At 45.6% G+C, this 27,579-nt stretch overlaps 2 protein-coding genes and 1 non-coding gene across 3 annotated transcripts; all 3 read left to right on the forward strand.

The window, feature by feature from the left end:
• Positions 1-1,040: 1,040 nt before the first annotated feature.
• On the forward strand, positions 1,041-1,663 carry LOC117130558 (predicted GPI-anchored protein 58). Its single transcript, XM_033283335.1, has 2 exons — positions 1,041-1,485; positions 1,629-1,663. Exons 1-2 carry the CDS (start codon positions 1,041-1,043, stop codon positions 1,661-1,663), a joined length of 480 nt encoding a protein of 159 aa, XP_033139226.1.
• A 174-nt stretch (positions 1,664-1,837) lies between these two features.
• LOC117130557 lies at positions 1,838-21,286 on the forward strand. Its single transcript, XM_033283334.1, has 2 exons — positions 1,838-2,718; positions 21,142-21,286. Exon 1 carries the CDS (start codon positions 1,920-1,922, stop codon positions 2,499-2,501), a length of 582 nt encoding a protein of 193 aa, XP_033139225.1. The 5' UTR covers positions 1,838-1,919; the 3' UTR covers positions 2,502-2,718; positions 21,142-21,286.
• On the forward strand, positions 10,483-10,638 carry LOC117130559. Its single transcript, XR_004453910.1, has one exon. It is a non-coding gene; the product is annotated as a 5.8S ribosomal RNA (ribosomal RNA).
• Positions 21,287-27,579: the final 6,293 nt, after the last annotated feature.

Genomic DNA, 27,579 nt, shown 5'->3' on the forward strand with positions numbered 1-27,579 from the left:
TTGGAATAATTATGGAAGTAAAATCATGTGAAGTCTTGTTATATTCACTATTCCTAAAGCCCCCGCATTACCGTGACTTGGTCCTGCGAACGGAACAAGGTCATGAAGACACGATGATGGGGTAGCTCCCTGGAGACCGTGTACTGCATGACGATGCAGTGTCGGATTGTCCATACCGGACATTCGACAATGATGGTGATGCTAACTCACTAGTCTCGGTTAGCCTTAGTGGTTTCTCGGGTCTAGTATATATATTGTATTATATGAGTATGGTAACGGGCGGGTGTTGTGGAAGTGATGTTTAAAATAAGAATTCACAATGATGATCGATATTAAAGTATAGTACTAGTACTTGCATGATCATGTATATGCATTTGATAACTGTTTGGTTTATTATTGATTGTGTTGTGATTCTAGATTCACTGAGTAAATTAGTTGCTCATGACTCATTCGTGTGTGCAGGTAACCCTTAGGCGGGAGACACTTTACTTTTTGGACGGAAGGAACGGCCAACCAGCGGTAGTATTTTGTTGTCCTTGCAACGTACCTTTTGATGTATATTTACATAAAACGTTGTTGGGCAATAGGCCATAGGATAAAACTATAACACTCTGTAAGATGTTTAAAGTAAATAAATAATGTATAAAAGATGTTTATAAATCACGAGTTCTCATATGATATTAGTCCTTGTCCGGGACGAACTAACTATCGAATATTGCTTTATCGGGTTGAAAAGCCTAGAGTAATGTCCGATAGGAGCGTCTGTGTTCTTTGGTTGTTGGTCTAAGGCGATCGGATTTATTTCGAGAACCTCGGGTCGACCATCAGGGAACATCGACCGTGTCATTTCCGGTTATCTATGATCGGGGGTGTCACAAAGGTGGTATCAGAGCATGGTTATACGATGCTTGAATGGGACTTGTTTCAAATAATTTTCGAGTCAAAAATGTGTCGCAAGGATAATTAGGATATGCTGGTTTGTTCCTTCTTTTAGAAATAGATAGACCTGGGTAGAAACTTACCATGATCTTTCGTTGCAGATGCCACCGAGAAGAGCACTCTTTGGACGCCGTGGAGGTCCAAACCTCCCAATTTCGGTTTCATCATCTTCAGACTCTTCGCCGCCATCTACTCCGGCACCACTTCCGACTCCTAGCTTTGATGCTACACCTTCGGGCTCTAGCTTTGAGACTGACCCGTCTGAAGGGTCATATGATCAGACACCGGTGCACATGCCTTTGTCTCCAGACCCGTACTTTATGGACATCGAGGTGGATGTGGTACACGATAGTCCAGTGCACGGAGATCATCCCGCAGCTCCTGCATCTCATGCCGCTCATTTTCCACCAGCCCCTGCTGCACCTATTCCGGCAGCACAACCTCAACCAGCGCCAACCGATCCAGCTATAATAGAACTTCTAGAACTGATGGCTGAGATGGTGAATTTGCAACATCAAGCATTGAATGCACAGCGTGAAGCACAGCGTGCTCAGCCAGCTCCAGTACCTACCACTTCTCATCCGGACTTTCTGAAGATAGTCATGATTATGAAGAACTTGGGGACGAAGCGTTACCAGGGAGGCACTGATCCCTTTGAAGCTGATGCATGGCTGCACAATCTCGAGCAGAACTTTGCTGCAACCCGTTGTCCGGTAGAATTTAAGAAGGACGTGGCTGTTTACTATCTGGAGAAGGACGCCATCAGTTGGTGGTTATGCGTAGAGAGGAACTTTGGAGACTTCAATCTGAGTTGGGCTGACTTCCGTACAGCGTTCGTTCGAAAGTACTTCCCACCGGAAGCCCGTGATCGATTGGAGATTAAATTCATGGAGCTAGTTCAGGGAGGATTATCTGTTAGGAAGTATGAGGCAGAGTTCACCCGTCTCAGGAAGTATGTCCACTATGGTCGAGAGGACGAGATGATGATTATCCGTAAGTTCCTTCGAGGACTTAACCCATATATCAGGAGCAGACTTGAGGCAGTAGAGTTTCATAGGCTTGCTGATCTTGTTGAGCGTGCTGTGAACGTGGAGGAGGCCATTGCTGCTGAGAGAGCTTCTTCTAGCCATTCTGCACAACCTAGACGTCCATCAGTTCAAAGTCAGCATCAGCCACATTCTCCTATGCCGCGAGGACGGGGAGGTAGAGCTTTTCGGGGAGGTCGATCTGGAGATCCTAGACCTAGAACCCCAACTTGTTTCACTTGTGGCCAGCTGGGCCATGTTAGGAGAGATTGTCCGACCGTGGTACAGTTCCAAACGGCTGTACCATCTCACATTACTTGTTTCACGTGTGGAGAGAGAGGACATTACGCGACATCATGTCCACACACTCATCTCGCTCAGCCTGTTGTTTCGAGTGCTCAACCCGTTGTACCAGTTAACCCACCTTTACCCTTACCTCCTGCTAAGCGTCAAGCCACTGCTGGTAGGGCTTATGCTTTAGAGTTACCAGGACCAACCGGACCACCTCAGGGTCCGATTTCAGGTTTGTTTTCCTAACCAATTGAGTGTTGCATAATTTTTAAATGATTGGTAAATTGGTGATAAAAAAAAATAGTATAAAAGTTGTTGAGTAAGTAATTGATGGGAAAGTCAATTATTGTCAGCGACTTTTCTTGTGGGTGGAATATCCGCCCACATCCTTTTCGATTCGGGAGCAACACATAGTTTTGTAGCTCCCGAAGTAGCATCATGATTCGATGGAGAATTCACTAAGGTGAATTTATCCATTCCCGTTCTCCTGGAGATCAAGTTCTTGAAACTGAAGGTGATTGGCTGTCAAGTTACCGAGCTCACCTTGATTGCGGTAGAGGGAAGATTGTTTTCGAGAGAGATACCCAACCCCCTTTAGCTTACCATGGCATAGTACCAAGTGTGGAGCGTCATTAGTGTCAGCACTGAGAATTGAAAACCTTTTGGAGAAGGGTGAAGAAGTATACTTAGTGACCTTAGTTGTTGGACCAGTAGAAGACGAGAAAGAGCAGAACATGGAAGAAATAGCAGTAGTCAGAGAATATGAGGACGTGTTTAAGGCATTAGAGGGATTGCTGCCGTCTAGGAGTAACCCCTTTAGTATAACCTTAGAACCCGGATCCGCTGCAATAGCAAAGGCACCATACCGAATTGTCGCTAGAGTTGGAGAAGTAGCCTATAGACTAGAACTTCCACCCGATATGCCTATGCATCCGGTATTTCATGTATCGATGCTATGTAAGCATATACCAGATCCAAATATGGTCGAGCAGCAGCGACCAGAGGACTTGCAACCTAACCTCACCTATCCTGAAGGTCCTTTGCGGATAGGCGAGCGTCGTATCAGGAAATTGAAGAATAGGGAAATTTTGCAACTTGAAGTATTGTGGGGAAAGCGACAGAGAGTTGTTATAACATGGTAGGATGAAGATAAGTCTGAGCTGATTACCCATAACTCTTCTCAGATAACCCAATCGTCCAGTAAAGGGTGTACACTTGTATTTTGAGAATTCGGGACGAATTCTTTTAAGGGGGGAAGAGTGTAATAACCCTCATGAGCCAATAAATTTTTGGTCGAGAAAAATCCCGCTCGACCAGTTTTTAGTTGGTTTAACAAGGATTAATAAAAATAAAAATCGACCCGGTAGATTAATTTCTCGAAGGAACTGTCTTGTGGTTGAAAGACCTTCACTTGATAGTTTGGTCGAGTCTTAAATATTTTGGTCGAATTTTTATTAAACTGGAAGAGATTTTCCGAGAACAAGACGAGAGCCAAAGACAAGGAATATTTGGTTGAAAAATTATTGAAAATTATCAACCAACTGCTACAATTAATTTTGGACCAGACTCATGTCTTCCACCAGCCTGCTTGCTCAGTCTTTAATCACATGACTTGCACCTGTCTGCTTACCTAGCTTCTTCAGTATCTGGCACATGACAATCACAAGCTGCCTGTGTGCTTGTTTCCTTACTCTTTGATTAATTTTGATTGGCTGGAGACTGCTTCATGGGAAGGAAAGGACAGTGTGCTGCAGATGATGAAGCAGGTTGCCAACTGTCTTCTCTTAGCCATGCTTTGTTATGAGCTAAACCCTCAGGTGAAGCAACCACAGCTTCTATTTAACCCTCCTCCAGCTGCTTCCCACGTTCTGAAACCTACAGAAAAACCTAGAGAATTTCAGAGAGAAAGAGAAAAAGAAGAACAGAAAAATCAGTGAGAAAATTAGGAAAATAAATCAAGAAAAAAATTCTTGGTGATCTAATCTTCAACCCTAGACCAGTCTGTTGCTTTGGAAAGATCAGAAGGTGAGATTTTTAAATAAAAACCTAGACCTAGTTCAGTTCAGATCATGATCAGGCCTTGATCTTTCTCTTTGATCAGTTCAGCTGCAAGCTTACCATGGAGAAGAGGATCAGCTGAGGCCATCTAGTCCTTTAGTTCGTCTTGGTAAGCTTTGGTCTCCTAGCCCCAGTCAGTATCTGATCAGAACAGTTCATGGCTACCTTAAATCTTGGTCGTATCAGTTGTATAAGTTATGATACAGTTCAGGTCTTGTTTAGTTTCGGTTTGAATTCATCTCCTAAAACAGTTTGCTAAGCTGTTATGGATTGATTGGAGAAACGAAACTAAACTCAGTCTGATCTTGTCTTGAACTGTTGTTAACTGAATAGAACTGAACTGATCTGATCTGGTATGAAAGGAACCGAGCTTGAACTGATTTGATTTAAGTTGTTTAGCTTGACCCGAATTGTCGGATTGTTGATGTTCTGAACCCAACCTTGCCCTGTTTTGATCAGCTAAGGTGTGGAGCTTTGCTAGTCCCATCCTATCCATTCAGTCTCTTGGTAAGCCACAATCAAGTGAGTCAGATGAGTTGTTGAGTTAACCATAGTAACCGATCAGAACCTTGTCCATTCTCAGGTCCATTCAGCCTTGTTCAAGTGGAACTCAAGTCTTGTCCAAGCCAGTTTCAAGACTAATCTTTAGGTGAGTCTAGACAGATGTTGAGATAGATCATGAATGAGTCCTTGATTAAGTTAGTAAAGTGTCTGAATATTTAAGAATGGTGTTGTGTTTACTCATGGTAAACACTTACACTTAATGAATAATTTTAAAGTGAGGTTAATCATAATCTTAATCTTAACTATGAAATAATCATGGTTTTGATTAAGGACTAATCTTAGTTTAACTAAGGATTAATCTTGGTTTAATTAAGGACTAATCTTGGTTTTGATTATGGATTAATCTTGGTTTAATTAAGAATTAATCTTGGTTTAATTGAGAATTAATCTGAGATTAATTAAGGAGTAATCATGATTAATTAAGTACTAATCTTGGATTAATTAAAGATTAATATGAGATTAATTAAGGATTAATTATGGATTAATTTTGGAATAATTATGGAAGTAAAATCATGTGAAGTCTTGTTATATTCACTATTCCTAAAGCCCCCGCATTACCGTGACTTGGTCCTGCGAACGGAACAAGGTCATGAAGACACGATGATGGGGTAGCTCCCTGGAGACCGTGTACTGCATGACGATGCAGTGTCGGATTGTCCATACCGGACATTCGACAATGATGGTGATGCTAACTCACTAGTCTCGGTTAGCCTTAGTGGTTTCTCGGGTCTAGTATATATATTGTATTATATGAGTATGGTAACGGGCGGGTGTTGTGGAAGTGATGTTTAAAATAAGAATTCGCAATGATGATCGATATTAAAGTATAGTACTAGTACTTGCATGATCATGTATATGCATTTGATAACTGTTTGGTTTATTATTGATTGTGTTGTGATTCTAGATTCACTGAGTAAATTAGTTGCTCATGACTCATTCGTGTGTGCAGGTAACCCTTAGGCGGGAGACACTTTACTTTTTGGACGGAAGGAACGGCCAACCAGCGGTAGTATTTTGTTGTCCTTGCAACGTACCTTTTGATGTATATTTACATAAAACGTTGTTGGGCAATAGGCCATAGGATAAAACTATAACACTCTGTAAGATGTTTAAAGTAAATAAATAATGTATAAAAGATGTTTATAAATCACGAGTTCTCATATGATATTAGTCCTTGTCTGGGACGAACTAACTATCGAATATTGCTTTATCGGGTTGAAAAGCCTAGAGTAATGTCCGATAGGAGCGTCTGTGTTCTTTGGTTGTTGGTCTAAGGCGATCGGATTTATTTCGAGAACCTCGGGTCGACCATCAGGGAACATCGACCGTGTCATTTCCGGTTATCTATGATCGGGGGTGTCACAGACAGGCCCGGGTAATCTTTGAAATTTCATCGAGATGGGGATAGATCATTGCAATTGTTGGTCTTCAACGAGGAATTCCTAGCAATTCATCAGCTCCCATTAACTACGTCCCTGCCCTTGGTACACACCGCCCATCGCTCCTACCAATTGAATGATCCGGTGAAATGTTCGGATCGCGGCGACGTGGGTGGTGTAACACCCTGATCCGGCCGACAAGGCCATGGTCGAAGCCTTACATCGCCTGGTCCACTTCCTGGCCGAACCTCTTAATTTGTGCCCTTAATTTATAATATCGCCTAAAGGCGAGGGCTAACTTAAACCTTAGATAAAGACTTCCCTAGTCATTAATAGCTAAGATCCTTTCAACAGATACGCAGCAGATTATTCTCTAGTTAACCATTGGTCTAAAACCAATCTAACACTTGTCTGGTCGAATCACCTTAGCCTTGGTCAGTTTACTCAATTACCAATTAGCTTAAAGGTCAATCCTAAACCCAAACTAAGCCATACGATTCTGAGGTTCCATTCCCCTAAACCATTCTATCTAGATCTACATAAGTAAATGCTAGATCATACCTTTGCCACATCTATAGAGCTTATTAGCTCATTGGTCCTCCATTGACTCAAATTGCTCTTGCTTGACAGCTGAACCCCGATCACTTAATGATCTTACTTAACGTCCTTATTGTGACTCATGCATCAAACAACTCCCCTAGGTACTTAGTCATTCAACCAACCATCCCCACAGACATAAGTAACCTTTCAGAAGTCTTTGAAAGGATAAGGGTTTGCATCTAGCCTTTCTCGGCTCATGCACAATCCGAAATCCTTTTGCCTTATAGGCAATAGTACCAAGTCCATCTTCTGGACTGACAAAGCTCATTATATCCTAAGTCAATCAACCAACCATCCTCACATGACTTGGAACTAATGAGTCTTCATCTGGCCTGATCGGCCTTGGGACTTAACCCAGACAGCATATATGATTTGTTCATACCAACCTGATCGGCCTTGGGACCGACACCTTGAACCATCATTCAGAGTTAAGGTCGTCCATACTCAACCATGATCAGATCTTACACGGCCTTCCTTGAACAATCACATTTAGGCTCAGTATCTATGGTCTACGACACATAGTACTAGCTACACACTTCGCCATGACTCTTAGCCAATCTCGAAGCTATCAACACCAAGGTTGATATCTAGAAGCATCACATCAATACTCTTACTCCAGCAACGTGACTATCCATACTAGTGTTCGGCCATCGAACCATCGTCATGAAACATGATACGACCACTAGACTTGATAAGCCATCGTCCACTTAGCATGTACTGATATAACCGGCCTTCCATTGCCATCATGTGGGTCTAAGCCCTACATGAGGCATATGGCGCCTATCCTACTCACCAACCCAAGGTTGATCGTAAGATATCCCACTTAGCCTTTGCGGCCAGAACCATCCATCCATTGACCATGGATTATGGTTCATACATCAATCATGTTGTACGGATTGCTTTATCCTTAAGGCCTTCGCTATTTCCTTACAATCATGTATTGACCTGTAGGACAACCTATTTCCATCATGTGGGTCCACGCCTAACATAATTCATGTGGTGTCCTTGTGACCATCGAACCACTCGTACCCTTTTCGGTCCCGTTCTGTTCGTACCCTTTCAGTTCCGACCCGTTTGTACCCGTTCGGTCACGAACCATTCACATCCGATGGATCATGATACGTTCGTACCTCTTGGATCATGACACGTTTGTACCTCTTGGATCACAACACGTTCGTACCTCTTGGATCACGACATGATCGCAGATCTTGGATAACGATACATTGCATCCTTGGGATCACGATGCACCCTTTGGTCATTGGTACCCTTTGGTCCTCGTACCCTTTGATACTTGCAACCCTTGGTATCTCGTACCTTTTGATTACTTGCATCCTTTGGTATCTCACAACCTTTGGTAACTCATGACCCTTGGCAACACGCAACCTTTGGCGACTAGTACCTTTTGATCAAACCTATCCGCTATGGTTAGCAATCAACGTAACCAACCATGACCCCAGGGTCTATAACGTGGTAATATGGTTAGCAATCAACGTAACCAACTTGATAAGCCATCGTCCACTTAGCATGTACTGATATAACCGGGCTTCCATTGCCATCATGTGGGTCTATGCCCTACATGAGGCATATGGCGCCTATCTTACTCACCAACCAAAGGTTGATCGTAAGATATCCCACTTAGCCTTTGCGGCCAGAACCGTCATCCATTGACCATGGATTATGGTTCATACATCAATCATTTTGTACAGATTGCACTAGCCTTAAGGCCTTCGCTATTTCCTTACACTCATGTATTGACCTGTAGGACAACCTATTGCCATCATGTGGGTCCACGCCCAACATAATGCATTTGGTGTCCTTATGACCATTGAACCACTCGTACCCTTTTCGGTCCCGTTCCGTTCGTACCCTTTCAGTCCCAACCCGTTTTTACCCTTTCGGTCACGAACCGTTCACATCCGATGGATCATGATATGTTCGTACCTCTTGGATCACGACACGTTCGTACCTCTTGGATCACGACACGTTCGTACCTCTTGGATCACGACACGTTCGTACCTCTTGGATCACGACATGATCTTTGGCAACACGCAACCTTGGATCACGATGCACCCTTTGGTCCTCTTACCCTTTGATACTTGCAACCATTGGTATCTCGTACCTTTTGGTTACTTGAATCCTTTGGTATCTCACATCCTTTGGTAACTCATGACCCTTGGCAACACGCAACCTTTGGCGACTAGTACCCTTTTGATCCAACCTATCCGCTATGGTTAGCAATCAACGTAACCAACCATGACCCCATGGTCTATGACGTGGTAATTTGGTCTATATATATATATCATATAGACATAATAATATAAAGAGACAGAGATAGAACCACTCACAGCCGCTATAGCCCTTACCAATTGGTCAGTCCGTCTCTCTCCTAACCACCCTTGGTCCTTGGCGCCTATTTCCGTCCAGGAATAGGTCTTCCTATTGGCCTTAGTGACTTATAAAAGCCACGGCTAGAAGCCATACTCACCATGAACCGGATAGTGCCCTTATGGTTTTGATCCCGGATTCTGCCCTTCCGGCTTGGATCCTCGTTTCTCATTGGGGGATCCCTTTGTTTAGGACGTGTGTCCTTTGTGTCAGACAGAATGAGACTGAATGAAAATGAATTCATAATCCCTGGAAGTCCTCCCCTTTATATAAAGAACCAAAGGTCATGGGCGAAGAGTCACATCCCTTCGAAGCATCTTTTTGGGACAGAAGTTGGCCATCGATTACAATCAACGGTCCAGATCGTACCTGTTCAGAAATAGAAGGTTCCAGACCTTATAGGCACGTCCAACCCAAGCCAAGACCTGGTAATGAATCCCACGGCCTGCCCACAAGAGCCCAACGACTCATGGACTACATGGCCGGACCTCATGGCCCGCCACTGACCCGGACCCGGACCATCGGCCTAAAACTCGAACAGTCCATCGAGCTGAGATGAGCTGACTCCCAGCTGCCTCAGCTGAGTGAGCTAGTAGTCCAGCTAGTTGAGCTGATTTAACTTGGAACGAGCTAGGCTGAGCTTGATTGAGCTACGTCTAGCTGATCGAGCTTCTTGTAAGCAACGCCCAGCTTCTGTACAGCTTATCCTAGCTGGCTTCTTTTTCTTATAAGGTTAAGTCTCAGCATCCTGCCGTCCTTAACCTTCTATCTTGGCCATGGAATGATAGCCTTTAAGGTCTTAAGACCAGCTGGTACGTTTCCCTCGAACTAAGGCCGTCCCGACAATCCTATCCAGGATTAGGGGCGTGACAGGTGGTTTGCCGTCTGCGACGTTGCGAGAAGTCCACTAAACCTTATCATTTAGAAGAAGAAGAAGTCGTAACAAGGTTTCCGTAGGTGAACCTGCAGAAGGATCATTGTCGTGCCCTGGAAACAGAATGACCTGAGAACGATGAAACATCACTCTCGGTAGGCCGGTTTCTTACTGTGCCTGCCGATTCCGTGGTTATGCGTTCATCCATGCCCAAGACTTCAGTTTTTGTTGGATCTACGCATAGCTTCCGGATATCACCAAAGCCCGGCACGAAAAGTGTCAAGGAATATGTAACTAAACAGCCTGCTTTCGCCAACCCGGAGACGGTGTTTGTTCGGAAGTAATGCTGCAATGTAAAGTCTAAAACGACTCTCGACAATGGATATCTCGGCTCTCGAATCGATGAAGAACATAGCAAAATGCGATACTTGGTGTGAATTGCAGAATCCCGTGAACCATCGAGTCTTTGAACGCAAGTTGCGCCCCAACCCTTCTAGCCGAGGGCACGTTTGCCTGGGTGTCACAAATCTTCATCCCCCCATCCTCTCGAGGATAGGGGACAGAAGCTGATCTCCCTTGTGTTACCGCACGTGGTTGGCAAAAATCCAATTCTCGTCATATAGTCAGACGTTCTTGTCCAAAAGCTCTTGATGACCCAGAGTCCTCAACGCGACCCCAGGTCAGGCGGGATCACCCGCTGAGTTTAAGCATATCAATAAGCGAAGGAAAAGAAACTAACAAGGATTTCCTTAGTAACGGCGAGCGAACCGGGAATAGCCCATCTTGAAAGTCAGACGTTTTCGGCGTTCGAATTGTAGTCTGGAGAAGCGTCCTCAGCGGCGGGTCAGGCCCAAGTTCCCTGGAAAGGGGCGCCAGAGAGGGTGAGATCCCCGTCGTGCCCAGACCCTATCGCACCACGAGGCAATATCTACGAGTCGGGTTGTTTGGGAATGCAGCCCCAATCGAGCGGTAAATTCCGTCCAAGGCTAAATGTGGGCGAGAGACCGATAGCAAACAAGTACCACGAGGTAAAGATGAAAAGGACTTTGAAAAAAGAGTCAAAGAGTGCTTGAAATTGTCGGGAGGGAAGCGGATGGGGGCCGGCGATTCGTCCCGTTCGGATGCGGAACGGAGCAATCCGGTCCGCCAATCAATTCGGGCCATGGACCAACGCTGATTAAGGTGGTGACCTAAGCCCGGGCTTTTGTTACGCCCACGGAGACGTCACTGCCTTAATCGTGGTCTGCAGCACGCGCCTCACGGCGTGCCTTTGCATCTGCGTGCTCAGGACGGAGTCTGACATGTGTGCGAGTCAACGGGTGAGTAAACCCGTAAGGTGCAAAGAAGCTGATTGGCTGGATCCCTCACGGGTGCACAGCCAACCGACCTTGATCTTCTGAGAAGGGTTAGATTGTGAGCATGCCTGTCGGGACCTGAAAGATGGTGAACTATGCCTGAGCGGGATTCCTAGTTCTAGCAACCCTAAGACGGCTAAACCTAATTGAGTCGCAGCTCGAAATAACAAAAATGGAAAATTGCCTAAATTGCTCTAAGTGCTAAGTTTGCTCTGAAAAAATCTCTCTTTATGCTCCTCGCCTAGGACTCCTTATATACTAGCTCCAAGGTTGGTTTACGCTTTTAATCTTCTGCCCTTAAGACGTCATAGCATAAAAATGAAGATATTTCATTTTTCCCGATCTTCACAATTATCTTCAAAACTTCCGTATTTATCCGCGGAAACTTGACATTTATCCTCCCTTGTGGACCAAACGTAAACCGTGCGGTGGTTTACGGGCTTTTGGTTAAGAAATCGTAGGATGGGCCTCGAGTCGTGTCTTAGGTCCCTATGGGCCGTCTTCCGACTCGATACGTTTCTTACGATTTCTTTCGATAAAGAACAAACTTTCCGTGGTTTTTAACTCGAAAAGTTTGATCGATAATTTTGAATAGCGGAAAACATAGACTGAGCTTGCTACGGTCTTCGGGAGATAGCATTTGAAGGTTTGACGAGAATGCATGGACTGGTGTCGTCTTGACGTTTCGGAAGAGCTAAGTTGCTATGCAGCGACCGAGCGGGACGAGTTCTCGGTCGAAAGAAAACAAAATATAGGTTCTATTATACGCGGATCCATAAATGATCCAATTACCATCCTTCTTTTTTGTTTTGTAGGAGTTAAAAAAATAATATGATGGTTCCGTTGCTTTATATATCATTTTTTTTATCTGTCTATAATTCAGCAATCCCAAAGTGTCTTTTTTTTTTGTTTTTGTAAATAAGCTTCCGGTGTGAAAACAAAGTTTGTGACGTTGAGATGTGCCCGAATATGGAAGATATCATTTTAAATACCCCTTTCTTATCCCATACTACTCTTTCAATATATAATCTAATTTTTTTAATCTAAAAAATTTCATATCGAATTCGAAGTGCCATGCTAATATTACTTAACTAATTCATATTTCCGAGGGCGAAGGCATAGTATTTTTTCTTTAAAATAAAAAAACTCATTGGCGCCAAGCGTGAGGGAATGCTATACGTTTGGTAATTTCTCCTCCGACTAGGATAAAGGATGCTATTGAAGCGGCAAATCCCATGTATATTGTCTGTACATCGGGTCGCACGAGCGGGACGAGCGCTCGGTCGCTACGTAGCGACCGAGCTTGGCCGAGAGATCGGTCGCTACGTAGCGACCAAGCTTTGGCTCGGTCGCTACGTAGCGACCGAGCGGGTTGGATGCTCGGTCGCTACGTAGCGACCAAGATCGGCTCGGACTTGGTTGCTACGTAGCGACCGGACAGCGTGTATGTGCGGTAGCTACGCAATGATCGAGCTTGGTTCGTTTGCTTTGAATCTTCAAGGATACTTCTTCGTAAAAACTTCGTATTGGTTATTTTTTACGAAAATTATATCTTTCTTTTTACTACCTCTTTCGGAAATGTGATTTCCGAGGGTTTTCGGGTGATAATTCCGTCGTAACCGTTTTGACCCCAATAGTTAGCCCCCCAGCCCGTTAGGACCATGCATCGTAGGGTCCTAGCGTGCGGTTAGGCATGTTTGGCAAGTTAGGCGTGTTGGACGGAATTAATATCCGAAAGTCCGAGTTTGAATAGTAACTTCTCATGCCTATAAGAAGGGAGGTAACTTGTTTCTAGTTTTTCACTTCATTATCTTCTCAAAGTTTAAGAGTGAAAAGGTCCTTTCAATTTTCACTCTCTGGCATTGAGATTTTTCCTTTCCCTCCCTGTTGAGAATGTCTCAAGGGATTTCGGGAAACGCTCGGCCTACTATCTTCAATTGCGAAACTGTCTGTGACCAACGCGGTGAGGTTGTTCGAGAGATTGACTCCGCTGACCCTACCGAGGCCGACGCACATTGGGTGGCTTTGTCCAACGTGGAAGAACTGCCTCCCGAGCCGTGGGTTCCCGTGAGGCTTTTTTTCGGAAAGGGTCATCGGGAGACCGAGCAGGTGTACCCTCCCATTCCTTGGGACCGTACGCAGCTTCTGTCACGTTCCGGAAAACGTGGATTTTCGATTACCCCTCGAGGGGGAGAGGGCTGACGAACATCCCAAAGGCTTTTTTACTTTGTACGAGGAGCATCTGATGCGTGCTCGCCTATGGTTTCCCATACCGTCGGTTATAGTAGTGTTTCTGAACCTTTTGGAAGTTTCGATAAGTTAGATTTCTCCCCGCGGTATAAAGCATCTTGTCGGGTTGCTAGTCTTGGGATACGAGCGAGGCATAGAGCTTACTACTGAATATCTCGAAGCTTTCCTTACGATGTCTCGTGTTGGGGCCGATCGTCTGTATGGTTTTAGACCGCGTACTTTTATGGAGGTCCTGAAAGGATTCCCTCAGGGCGATCGTGGATGGAAGAGTTACTTTTTTTACGTTAGATTGGATCAAGCCTTGGTTGCCGTGGAGTGCCTTCCCTCGTTTAGGCGACTGTGGGGGGTAGGAGGTAACGTGTTGAATGATCACTCGTTATTTTCTTACCACCCATTTTTTTTTACTTTATATCTGAACTATGTCTATTTTGTAGTGCACAACCCCATTCCTCCTTTTCTGGAAGATCTGTGCGTCGTTCGAAACCTTCTCCATGGTGGCCCGCTGCTTTGGGGTTACTTTTCTCCCGAGAGGGTCCGTGCTGCGGTCGAAACTCATCGATCTTGTTTCAGCTCGTCGATTGATGATGACATGGGGGTGTTTTTTGAAGATACTTCCTTGCCTGCTGTCTATGCCACTGAGCAGAGAAGTGGTCAAAGGCCGCCCGACGCTGAGGATGATGCAGAACCGACCGTTGAGGATCCCGTCTTTGGTGTGTGAGAAGGTATCGATTGGACGGACTGATCCTTTGTGTCGATGGTTGAGTTGGATTATCGTTTATTTGTTTTCGGCCGAGTGTGGCCTTTTAAATTTGGATTTCGTTTAGGCCTAGATGGCTGTATTTGTATTTTCCGGGACTGGTCGTTGGTGGCTTTGAATCCCTTACCGCTTTACGCGGTTTATATATATGATGAATGTTTCATCTCGAATTTTCCTGAGTATGTTCGAAGTAAATATGAGTTGTCGTCTCATATTTAGTTCCGATGAGACGTTCAATCTGTTGGTTCATTCGTGATTCTCGTAGAAAATTACTTATCTCTACGATTTTCGGGAACATTGAGATGTGAACAGAGAGACATGGTTTAGGATCTCGTATCTTTTGGATATCATGTCTTGAGATGTTTGAGACCAGAGCGTTGGGTTTAGGGCAAGACCTAGGTTTACTTTCGGTTGAGGTTTGTGCGGTGACTAGCCGGCTATCGTTTTTCCTGTTGTGATTTCTTCCTGACTCGCACCGATTTAAAGTCCGCGATAGGTTATCGGCTTATATGACTTGTATGGTACGAATCGAGCATCTTCTTAGAGGCAATTTTTAAGCCAACTGGGAGTGCTAAACCAAAATTTCAGATTTTTGTTGTAGCGCGCTTTCGTCCTAGTGTTGGACGTTTTTGAAGATCAAAAGAGTGATCGAATTGCGTCTGTTTAAGACGGCTGGCGTGTTCGTCGGGGCCAATCGACGAACCGGGTGTAAGGTTTTTGTGGTCGCGTTCGGACAATTTGTTAGTATTATCTTCGAATTTAAACTTTGCGACGTCTCGCAGTTGTTTCGAGGATTATACGTGTATCTTTGTGTGTTTGAAAGATGATAATTTTACGATTTTGAGCCGTATGAGGCTGCAGACAAGAGTCTTAACGTTTCCAGGCGTGTCCTGAAAGTTTTTGCGTTTAACCGAATCGTAAACGTTTTTGATAAAAAGGAGCAACGTAGATTATAGTATTCATTTTTGAAGTTTCTTTAAACTCGATTACAATAACGAAGATTTTTCGAAGTGGGAGTATACGAGTATACGCACCCACTCCCCCCCCCCCTCCTTTTTAGAGAGGGGGATAGCTGAACTCGTCTATTGACGAGCTGCCTATGTACCCCATTCGAGGATCAAGCCATCTCGTAGTTTTGCTTCATGCCGCGAGTGTTTTTTCTCGGCGGTAGACGTCGCGCTATCCGCCTTGACTGTGTTGATCGTGGCTGGGTCAACGCTATTTTCTGGATGTTCCGGTTGAGTTGTAGCGTGGGCTTCGGACTCGTGTCGAGTTTCGGCGTCCGATGCGTTTGCGTTGGTAGACAATTTTAATTCGTCTTTTCTTGGGGCGTTTTTGGCTGAAGATCGATCTATCTTCGTGTGTTTGCCGTTTGCAGTTGCAGAAGTCGTGATTTGCCTTAACTTGTGCTCTGCGAGGAAGCATAGCCGCGAGTGTTTTTGGCATCCCCAGATAGCCGCGACTTCGCTTGGGGTTGGGAATTTGAGACCCATGTGGTAGGTCGACGGAACTGCCTGCATGGCGTTGAGCCATGGGGTTCCCATGATCACGTTGTAGATAGCGGGATGATCGACTACCGCGAACTCGATGATTTTCGTGATCTCCTTGGCCATGACTGGCAACTGGATCGATCCAAGAGTCATCGATACTTCGCCTGAAAAACCCGTGAGCGGTTTTGGCGTCGGAATTACTTCTCGGAGTTTGATGCTCATCCCCTTGAGAGTGTCGCGAAATATTACGTTGACCGTGCTTCCCGTGTCGACGAGTACCCTTCCGACTTCTAAGTCTCGTATGACAAGATCTATGATGAGCGGATCGCAGTGAGGTTGATCGATGCTGCCGGCTTCCTCCTTTGTGAAGGTGATCGAGCAATTTTGGCCATCTCGGGGAGGAGACCATGTAGGCCAATTTGCACTCGACTCTGCCTTCCATTGGTAAGCCTTGATGGCCGACACAGTGTCGCCGCAGTATTGTGATCCTCCGATGATCATGTTGACTCTGCGACGATTGTTATCATTCCCCTTGTCGTCTGGCCTCCTACCGCGTTTATCCCCGGGTTGGTTTTGTTGAGGGGATTTTTCAGCGGGCGGATTTCTGTCTGTCTTTCGAGGGCGATCAGAGTCGAGGATGAGATCCTTGACGCTGGTCACTTCCGAGAGCTCTCCAGCGAGCATCTTCGCGGCCAGCCTTGCTCCCAAGACTTTGCAGTTGGTCATGGAGTGTCCTCGGGACTGGTGGAGCTCGCAGAAGGTGTTTTCGTCGTACCCTTGATTGCGGGTCCACGTGTTGCCCATGGTTCGGCCTTGATCCGAATTGATCGCATAATTATGCGCCCCTTGGAGATCTTCCCCCTCGTGATGGACGTACTTCTCGTTACGAGAGTTCTTCTTTCTCCCCTTCGGATCCACGTCCTTCGAGGATGGTCTTGCCGCCTTATGTTTTTGCGATAAGACTTTAGTTTCTTCCTCGACTATTATGTAGTCCGTCGCTTTGTGGAGGGTGCCCTGGATCGTTCGCGGTTTGTCGAGACTTATCCACTTTCTGAATTTTAACTTGTACCAGAGCGTCTTTCTCAGCGCGTCGAAGGCCACTTTGTCGCTTATCCCGCTGACCCTGGACATTATCAGCTTGAACCGACTGATAAACTCGCGGAGGGGTTCGTCTTCCCTCTGGGAGAGACTCCAGATATCAACATCGGAAGTTTCTCTGTCTATGAATACAAAGTATTGTTTGAGAAATTCCGATGCGAGCTGTCGGAAACTCCCGATGGTGTTGCGATGAAGGCGTGCGAACCACTCGAGCACCGCTCCTTCCAGATTTTTGATGAACAGGCGGCAGTAGCCGGCATCCTTTTCGCCGTCCTTCAGTCTAGCTCTTCCCATTGCGATGTGGTAAGCCTGAAGGTGCGCTTTTGGATCGGCCGTACCATCGTACTTCGGTACTTTGATTTTTCCCGGATCGGATACCCTCATATCCGAAATGCGACTGGTAAAAGGGGTCTTCCGAGCTCATTCCAGCAGTCGATCGATTTCGGGGGCAGCACTAGTAGCATGATGGATTTGAGACTTTACGGCCCTTACTTCCGCCGCAGGCTTGGTGATGTAGTCGCGAAGATCGCGAATATCCGATGTTTCGTCAGTAGATTTCCGAGCCTGTCGGCGTTTACTGCGAGTGAGCTCGGTTTGCCTTTCAGCCAGCTCCTCTTGTTCATTCCAATAGGCGATTTCCTCTTCTTCCGTCATTGGGTTTTCGAACGGGGAGCTTTCCCGAGTAGATCGGCTTCTGGTCCTTCTTGGATGTCTGTCGACGTCCTCGTCGGTGTCGTTGGAGACATCGCTAGGATCCAGGTCAATGCACTCGGCTTCGTTACCCTCCGAGTCCTTTGCAGGGGGCAGAGGACTTTCAGGGTTCCCCTTTTCGATGGGAGATTTCTCGCTAGGGTTTTGACCCGTAGGTCGTTCCCGAGCGACTCCAGATCTGTCGAGTGGGGTAGCGAAGTCGAGCTTCTTCCCGTGGATTTTGGTGGTTCCGCGGGGACGGATTGCTCCAGTCCTTTCCGTTAACGTTTCAACCTGTTTGGTCAAGGTACTCACGAGCTTATCCTGTTCTTCCGACCTTTTCTCATAGGTGGCGAACATCTTTTTAAACTCCTCGAGCGTCTCGGCGTTGGCTTGTGCGTTGGCCGCGGATACGTCCGCTGCTGGAGTGTGGAGATCGGTGCCGCTGCCTCCGTTAAGAGGAGTCTGCACGTTATCCGCGTCGTTAGTTGACATGTCTGATTGAGCGTGATGTGGCTTTTGCGGGTTAGATTGATCCGTACCCACCCTCCTTCTAGCGCTAAACTGTGGGAACCGAAATTTGCACTGTCAATTTCCGTTTAAATAAGGAAACTAGGAAAACCCTAATTTCCCAGAGGACCCGGATATCTGCTAATTACCACACGTCAAGAAATCAGAACACGAGAATAACAACGATAAGAATAAGAAATCGAAAAAAGAGGGCAAAGTAGATCTTATTCTGAATCTGCGTATGAGCGTTTACAACAAGGTATAAGCCTAGGCTCGAGAGCTGTCGGCGAGATTCCTAGTTTTAGCAACCCTAAGACGGCTAAACCCAATTGAGTCGCAGCTCGAAATAACAAAAACGGAAAATTGCCTAAATTGCTCTAAGTGCTAAGTTTGCTCTGAAAAGTTCTCTCTTTATGCTCCTCGCCTAGGACTCCTTATATACTAGCTCCAAGGTCGGTTTAAGCTTTTACTCTTCTGACCTTAATCCGTCATAGCATAAAAATGGAGATATTCCATTTTTCCCGATCTCCACAATTATCTTCAAAACTTCCGTATTTATCCGCGAAAACTTGACATTTATCCTCCATTGTGGACCAAGCGTAAACCGTGTGGTGGTTTACGGGCTTTTGGTTAAGAAATCGTATGATGGGCCTCGAGTCGTGTCTTAGGTCCCAATGGGCCAACTTCCGACTCGATACGTTTATTACGATTTCTTTCGATAAAGAACGAACTTTCCGCGGTTTTTAACTCGCAAAGTTTGATCGATAATTTTGAATAGCGGAAAACATAGACTGAGCTTGCTACGGTCTTCGGGAGATAGCATTTGAAGGTTTAACGAGAATGCATGGACCGGTGTCGTCTCGACGTTTCGGAAGAGCTCGGTCGCTATGCAGCGACCGAACTTTGGCTCGAGCCCGGTCGCTACGTAGCAACCGAGCTTGGCTCGGGCTCGGTCGCTACGTAGCGACCGAGCTTGGCTCGGGCTCGGTCGCTACGTAGCGACCGAGCGGGACGAGCGCTCGGTTGCTACGGAGCGACCGAGCTTTGGCTCGAGGTCGGTCGCTACATAGCGACCGAGCGGGACGAGCGCTCACTCGCTACGTAGCGACCAAGCTTTAGCTCGAGCTCGGTCGCTACGTAGCGACCGAGCGGGACGAGCACTTGGTCGCTAAATAGCGACCGAGCTTTGGCTCGAGCTCGGTCGCTATGTAGCGACCGAGCAGGACGAGCGCTCGGTCGCTACGTAGCAACCGAACTTGGCCGAGCTCGGTCGCTACGTAGCGACCAAACGGGACGATCGCTCGGTCGCTACGTAGCGTGTATGTGTGGTAGCTACGCAATGATCGAGCTTGGTTCGTTTGTTTTGAATCTTCAAGGATACTTCTTCGTAAAAACTTCGTATTGGTTATTTTTTACGAAAATTATTTCTTTCTTTTTACTAACTCTTTCGGAAATGTGATTTCCGAGGGTTTTCGGGTGATAATTCTGTCGTAACCGTTTTTGACCCTAACAGCCATCCTGTGTGTGCTGGCGGACACCCACGGACGTCCTGTGTGTACTGAACAGACTGACCACATGGGCCAAAATCACCCGAACAGTCCACGGGAAGGGCCAGCGTGCTGAGTCCAAGGACCAGCATGCTGATATGTGTACTGATGGACAGCCACAGACGTTCTGTGTGTGCTGACGGACAGCCACAGACGTCCTGTGTGTGCTGACGGACACACACGAACGTCCTGTGTGTGCTGAGAAACACACACGGACGTCCTGTGTGTAGTGAACAGACAGCCCACGTGGGCCAAAATCACTCGAACAGTCCATGGGAAGGGCCAGCGTGCTGAGTCCAAGGACCAGCGTGCTGATATGTGTACTGATGGACAGCCACGGATGTCATGTGTGTGCTGACGGACACACACAGACAGCCACGGACGTCCGGTGAGTGCTGACAGACACCCACGGACGTCCTGTGTGTACTGAACAGACAGCCCACGTGGGCCAAAATCACCCAAACAGTCCACAGGAAGGGCCAGCGTGCTGAGTCCAAGGACCAACGTGCTGATATGTGTACTGATGGACAGCCACGGACGTCCTGTGTGTGCTGACGGACACAAACGGACACACACGGACACACACGGACACACACGGACAGCCACGGACGTCCTGTGTGTGCTGGCGGACACCCACGGACGTCCTGTGTGGACTTAACAGACAGCCCACGTGGGCCAAAATCACCCGAACAGTCCACGGGAAGGGTCAGCATGCTGAGTCCAAGGACCAACGTGCTGATATGTCTACTGATGGACAGCCACAGACGTCCTGTGTGTGCTGACGGACGCAGACTGACACACACTGACACACACGGACAGCCACGGACATCCTGTATGTGCTGGCGGACACCCACGGTGTAATAACCCTCATGAGCCAATAAATTTTTGGTCGAGAAAAATCCCACTCGACCAGTTTTTAGTTGGTTCAACAAGGATTAATAAAAATAAAAATCGACCCGGTAGATTAATTTCTCGAATGGACTGTCTTGTGATTGAAAGACATTCACTTGATAGTTTGGTCGAGTCTTAAATATTTTGGTCGAATTTTTATTAAGCTGGAAGAGATTTTCCAAGAACAAGACGAGAGCCAAAGACAAGGAATATTTGGTTAAAAAATGATTTAAAATTACTGACCAACTTCTGAAATAATTGTAGAACTAAGTTATGTCCTTCACCAGCCTGGTTGTGCAGTTATTCAGTCTTAGACCTGCTAAGCGTCAAGCCACTGCTGGTAGGGCTTACGCTTTAGAGTTACCAGGACCATCAGGAGCAACACATAGTTTTGTAGCTCCCGAAGTAGCATCCCGACTCAATGGAGAATTCACTAAGGTGAATTTATCCATTCCCGTTCTAACTCCCGGAGATCATGTTCTTGAAACTGAAGGTTGTATTCTAACAGTTCCAATCATTATCCAAGATATGGTTTTTCCGGCTGATTTGCTAGTTCTCCCCTTAGAGAGGTACGAGGTAATCTTAGGGATGGATTGGCTGTCAAGTTACCGAGCTCACCTGGATTGTGGTCGAGGGAAGATTGTTTTTGAGAGAGATACCCAACCCTCTTTAGCTTACCATGGCATAGTACCAAGTGATGGAGCGTCACTAGTGTCAGCATTGAGAATTGAAAACCTTTTGGAGAAGGGTGAAGAAGTATACTTAGTGACCTTAGTTGCTGGACCAGTAAAAGACGAGAAAGAGCAGAACATGGAAGAAATACCAGTAGTAGACGAGAAAGAGCAGAACATGGAAGAAATACCAGTAGTCAAAGAATATGAGGACGTGTTTAAGGCATTAGAGGGATTGCCGCCATCTTGGAGTAACCCCTTTAGTATAACCTTAGAACCCGGATCAGCTGCAATAGCAAAGGCACCATACCGAATGGCACCAGCAGAACTCGCTGAGTTGAAGCAGCAGTTAGCTGATTTGTTAGACAAAGGTTTCATACGTCCTAGTTCATCACCATGGGGAGCACCCGTGCTATTTGTAAAGAAGAAAGACGGAAGCATCCGGTTATGTATTGATTATCGTGGAATCAATAACGTAACCATAAAAGACAAGTACCCACTCCCAAGAATTGATGAGCTATTAGACCAGTTACAAGGTGCAAGCTGGTTTTCGAAGATTGATTTAGCTTCAGGTTATCATCAGATTCCGATTTTCGAAACAGATATCATGAAGACCGCCTTTAGAACCCGCTATGAACACTTTGAGTTCGTAGTAATGCCTTTTGGTCTTACAAATGCCCCGGCTGCATTTATGCGACTGATGAATGAAGTATTTTGGGATTACCTGGATGAGTTTGTTATCATATTCATTGACGACATCCTCATATATTCCCGAAGTGCAGAAGAACACGAAAGGGATCTGCGACTAGTTTTGGAGCGTCTCCGAGATCAAAAGCTTTTTGCTAAGCTTAGTAAATGTCGTTTCTGGAAAAGAGAAGTTGGCTTCTTAGGACATCGAGTGTCAGAAGAAGGAGTTGCCGTCGATCCAGAAAAGATAGCTGCTATTAAGGAATGGCCGCATCCGACTTCTGTTACCGAGATTCGAAGTTTTCTTGGATTGGCCGGCTATTACAGAAAGTTTGTCCCAGGATTTGCAAGCGTATCAAAGCCTTTGACTCGTCTTACCGGTAAAGGGATTGCTTATGAATGGAGTATAGAATCCGAGAAAGCATTCGAAAAGTTAAAAGAAGCTTTGACGACTGCACCTATCTTAGCATTGCCTAAGCCTAACCAACCATACACTGTGTATACGGATGCATCTCATGTTGGTTTAGGTTGTGTGCTGATGCAAGACGATAAGGTAATCGCCTATGCATCTAGGCAACTAAGAAAGCATGAAGCGAATTATCTGACACATGACCTAGAGATGGCTGCAGTAGTTTTGCCCTTCGGATTTGGCGATCAAATTTGTATGGTGAGAAGATCCAAGTGTTCACGGACCATAAAAGCCTTAAGTATATTTTCACTCAACCTGATCTGAACCTAAGGCAAAGACGATGGATGGAGTTCGTAGCTGATTACGACATGCAGATCCTATACCATCCAGGAAAAGCCAACGTTGTTGCAGATGCGTTAAGCAGAAGGAAAGTTGATGTAGATATTGAAAAAGAACTCCAGAACCTGGATGCGGAATTCATGATGATTAGTTTGGCTGCCTTAGAAGGAGAGGAAAGAGAACCTCTAGGACTACAAGCAGTAAGCCAAGCTGGTTTACTTTCTCGTATCCGAGAATATCAAATGAGAGATGTGAACCTGAAGAAGATACGAGAGCAGTTGAATGAAGGAAACTTCGGAGGATATCAAGTTGCAAGTGATGCAACTTTGTTACTCAATGGTCGAGTAACTGTTCCGAAAGGAGAAGGACTTCAAGAGGAGATTCTAAGGACTGCACTCCATTCTCTCTTAAGCATTCATCCCGGGAGCACAAAGATGTATCGAGATATCCGAAGATATTACCACTGGCCAGGGATGAAGAGAGATGTTGCCATATGGGTTTCCCAGTGTCAGAGTTGCCAGCGGATAAAAGCTTAACACCAAGTCCCAGGTGGCTTACTTCAAAGCTTACCTATCCCTGAATGGAAATGGGATGCAGTAGCGATGGACTTTATTTCTGGTTTACCTCGAGCACCCGGCCGTGGGAATGATGCAGTTTGGGTGATTGTCGATCGTCTCACCAAATCTGCTCATTTCCTACCGATGAAACTTACAGAAAAAGTTGAGACGTTAGAAGAGCTGTATTTGGAGGAAATAGTAAAGCTTCATGGGGTACCAGCAAATATAGTTTCAGACCGAGACCCACGCTTTACAGCTGAATTTTGGCGAGCCTTTCAACAAGCCTTGGGAACTGATTTGCATATGAGTTCATCGTTTCATCCAGAAATCGATGGCCAAACCAAAAGAACCATTAGAACTCTGGAAGATCTGTTAAGGTTGTGTATCCTAGACTGGAATGGTCCGTGGGAAATTTTTTGCCGCTGATAGAATTCTCCTACAACAATAGCTACCACTCTAGTATTGGTATGTCACCATATGAAGCATTGTATGGTCGACCTTGTAGAACGCCAGTATGTTGGGCAGAAGTTGGTGAGAGAAGAATTCTTGGTCCAGAAATAGTAAATGAGGCTGCAGAGAAAGTAAGGATAATTCAAGCCAATATGAAGAAGGCTCAAGACCGACAAAAGAAGTATGCAGACCGCGGTAGAAGAGAAGTCATTTTTGCAGTAAATGATTTAGTCTTCTTGAAAGTAGCTGCACAAAGAGGAAAGGATCGATTTGGAAAAATTGGGAAGCTAGCTACTCGTTACATTTGGCTGTACCGAATTGTCGCCAGAGTTGCAGAAGTAGCCTATAGACTAGAACTTCCACACGATATGCCTATGCATCCGGTATTTCATGTGTCGATGCTGCATAAGCATATACCATATCCGAATATGGTCGAGCCGCAGCTACCAGAGAACTTGCAACCTAACCTCACTTATCCTGAAGGTCCTTTGCGAATAGGCGAGCGTCGTATCAAGAAATTGAAAAATAGGGAAATTTTGCAAGTTCAAGTATTTTGGGGAAAGCGACAGAGAGTTGTTATAACATGGGAGGATGAAGATAAGTTCCGAGTTGATTATCCAGAACTCTTCTCAGATACCCCAGTCGTCCAGTAAAAGGTGTACACTTGTATTTTGAGAATTCGGGGACGAATTCTTTTAAGGGAGGGAAGAGTGTAATAACCCTCATGAGCCAATAAATTTTTGGTCGAGAAAAATCCCGCTCGACCATTTTTTAGTTGGTTCAACAAGGATTAATAAAAATAAAAATCGACCCGGTAGATTAATTTCTCGAAGGGACTGTCTTGTGATTGAAAGACCTTCACTTGATAGTTTTGTCGATTCTTAAATATTTTGGTCGAATTTTGTATTAAGCTGGAAGAGATTTTCCGAGAACAAGACGAGAGCCAAAGACAAGGAATATTTGGTTGAAAAATTATTTAAAATTATTTACCAACTTCTGAATTAATTTTAGAACTAAGTTATGTCCTTCACCAGCCTGGTTGTGCAGTTATTCAGTCTTAGACTTGCACCTGCCTGCTTGCCTAGCTTCTTCAGTAACTGGCACATGATAATCACAAGCTGCCTGCTTGCCTTGTTTCTTAGATTGTCATGTGAGAAGCACATGAAAGGGCTGGAGTTTCTTCAGGTTAAGGAAAGGACAGCAGCTTGTGCTGAGAGTGCTGAAGCAGCTTGCCAGCTGTCCCCACTCAGCTTAGCTTTGTCCTGAGTGAAACCCTCACCTGAAGCAAGCTCACCTCATATTTAACCCCTCTCCAGCTGCTTCCCACGTTCAGAACCTTGCAGAAAAACCTAGAGAATTCAGAGAGAAAGAGAGAAAGAAGAACAGAAAAGTGAGATTAATCATAATCATAGTATTTGTTCTCAAGTACTAATCTTATTTTTGTTAAAGTGAGATTAATCATAATCATAGTATTTGTTCTCAAGTACTATCTTAATTATGAATAATCATGGTTTTGATTATGGATTAATTTGGTTGAATTAAGAATTAATCTGGTTTAATTTAGAATTAATCTGAGATTAATTAAGGAGTAATCATGATTAATTAAGTATTAATCTTGCATTAATTAAAGATTAATATGAGATTAATTAAGGAGTAAATTATGATCAATTAAGGATTAATTATGTATTAATTTGAAATAATTATGGAAGTAAAATCATGTGAAGTCTTGTTATATTCACTATCCCTAAAGCCTCCGCATTACCGTGACTTGGTCCTGCGAACGGAACAAGGTCATGAAGACACGATGATGGGGTAGCTCCCTGGAGACTGTGTACTGCATGACGATGCAGTGTCGGATTGTTCATACCGGACATTCGACAATGATGGTGATGCTAACTCACTAGTCTCGGTTCGCCTTAGTGGTTTCTCGGGTCTAGTTTATATATTGTATTATATGATTATGGTAACGGGCGGGTGTTGTGGAAGTGATGTTTAAAAATAAGAATTCACAATGATGATCGATATTAAAGTATAGTACTAGTACTTGCATGATCATGTATATGCATTTGATAATTGCTTGATTTATTATTGATTGTGTTGTGATTCTAGATTCACTGAGTAAACTAGTTGCCCATGACTCATTTGTGTGTGCATGTAACCCTTGGGGGGAGACACTTAAATCTTTTGGACGGAAGGATCGGCCAACCAGCGGTAGTATTTTGTTGTCCTTGCAACGTACGTTTTGATGTATATTTACTTAAAACGTTGTTGGGCGATAGGCCGTAGGGTAAACTATAACAGTTTGTAAGATGTTTAAAGTAGCTAAATAATGTATAAAAGATGTTTATAAATCACGAGTTCTCATATGATATTAGTCCTTGTCCGGGATGAACTAACTATCGAATATTGCTTTATCAGGTTGAAAAGCCTAGAGTAATATACGATAGCAGTGTCTGTGTTCTTTGGTTGTTGGTCTAAGGTGAACATCGACCATGTCATTTCCGGTTATCTACGATCAGGGGTGTCACACACGGACGTCCTGTGTGTACTGAACAGACAGCTAACGTGGGCCAAAATCACCCGAACAGTCCACGGGAAGGGTCAGCATGCTGAGTCCAAGGACCAACGTGCTGATATGTCTACTGATGGACAGCCACGGACGTCCTGTGTGTGCTGACAGACACACACAGATGTCCTGTGGTTGCTGACGGACACCCACAGACGTCCTGTGTGTGCTGACGGACAGCCACAGATGTCATGTATGTACTGAACAGACAGCCCACATGGGCCAAAATCACCCAAACAGTCCACGGGAAGGGCCAGCGTGCTGAGTCCAAGGACCAGTATGCTGATATGTGTACTGATGGAGAGCCACAGACGTCCTGTGTGTGCTGACGGACACACACGGACACACACAGACATACACGGACAGCCATGGACGTCCTGTGTGTGCTGACGGACAGCCACAGACAGCCACAGACGTCCTGTGTGTGCTGGCGGACACCCACAGACGTCCTGTGTGTACTGAACAGACAGCCCACGTGGGCTAAAATCACCCGAACAGTCCACGGGAAGGGTCAGCGCGCTGAGTCCAAGGACAAGCGTGCTGATATGTGTACTGATGCACAACCACAGACGTCCTGTGTGTGCTGACGGACACAAACGGACACACACAAACAGCCACAGACGTCCTGTGTGTGCTGACGGACAGCCACGGATAGGCACACGGACATCCTGTGTGGGCTGTCGGACACCCACAGAAGTGTTGTGTGTACTGAACAGACAGCCCACGTGGGCTAAAAACACCCGAACAGTCCACGGGAAGGGCCAGCGTGCTGGTCCAAGGACCAGCGTGCTGATATGTGTACTGATGGACATCCACGGACGTCCTGTGTGTGCTGACGGACAAACACGGACACACACAGACAGCCATGGATGTCCGTGGGTGTCCGCCGTCCTGTGTGTGCTGGCGGACACCCACGGACGTCCTGTGTGTACTGAACAGACAGCCCACGTGGGCCAAAATCACCCGAACAGTCCACGGGAAGGGCCAGCGTGCTGAGTCCAAGGACCAACGTGCTGATATGTGTACTGATGGGCAGCCACGGACATCCTGTTTGTGCTGACGGACACAGACGGACACACACGGACGTCCTGTGGTTGCTGACGGACACCCACGAACATCCTGTGTGTACTGAACAGACAGCCCACGTGGGCAAAAATCACCCGAACAGTCCACGGGAAGGGCCAGCGTGCTGATATG

The sequence above is a fragment of the Brassica rapa genome, unplaced genomic scaffold (assembly GCF_000309985.2).
Source record: "Brassica rapa cultivar Chiifu-401-42 unplaced genomic scaffold, CAAS_Brap_v3.01 Scaffold0559, whole genome shotgun sequence".
In the NCBI taxonomy this organism is placed as follows: Eukaryota; Viridiplantae; Streptophyta; class Magnoliopsida; order Brassicales; family Brassicaceae; genus Brassica; species Brassica rapa.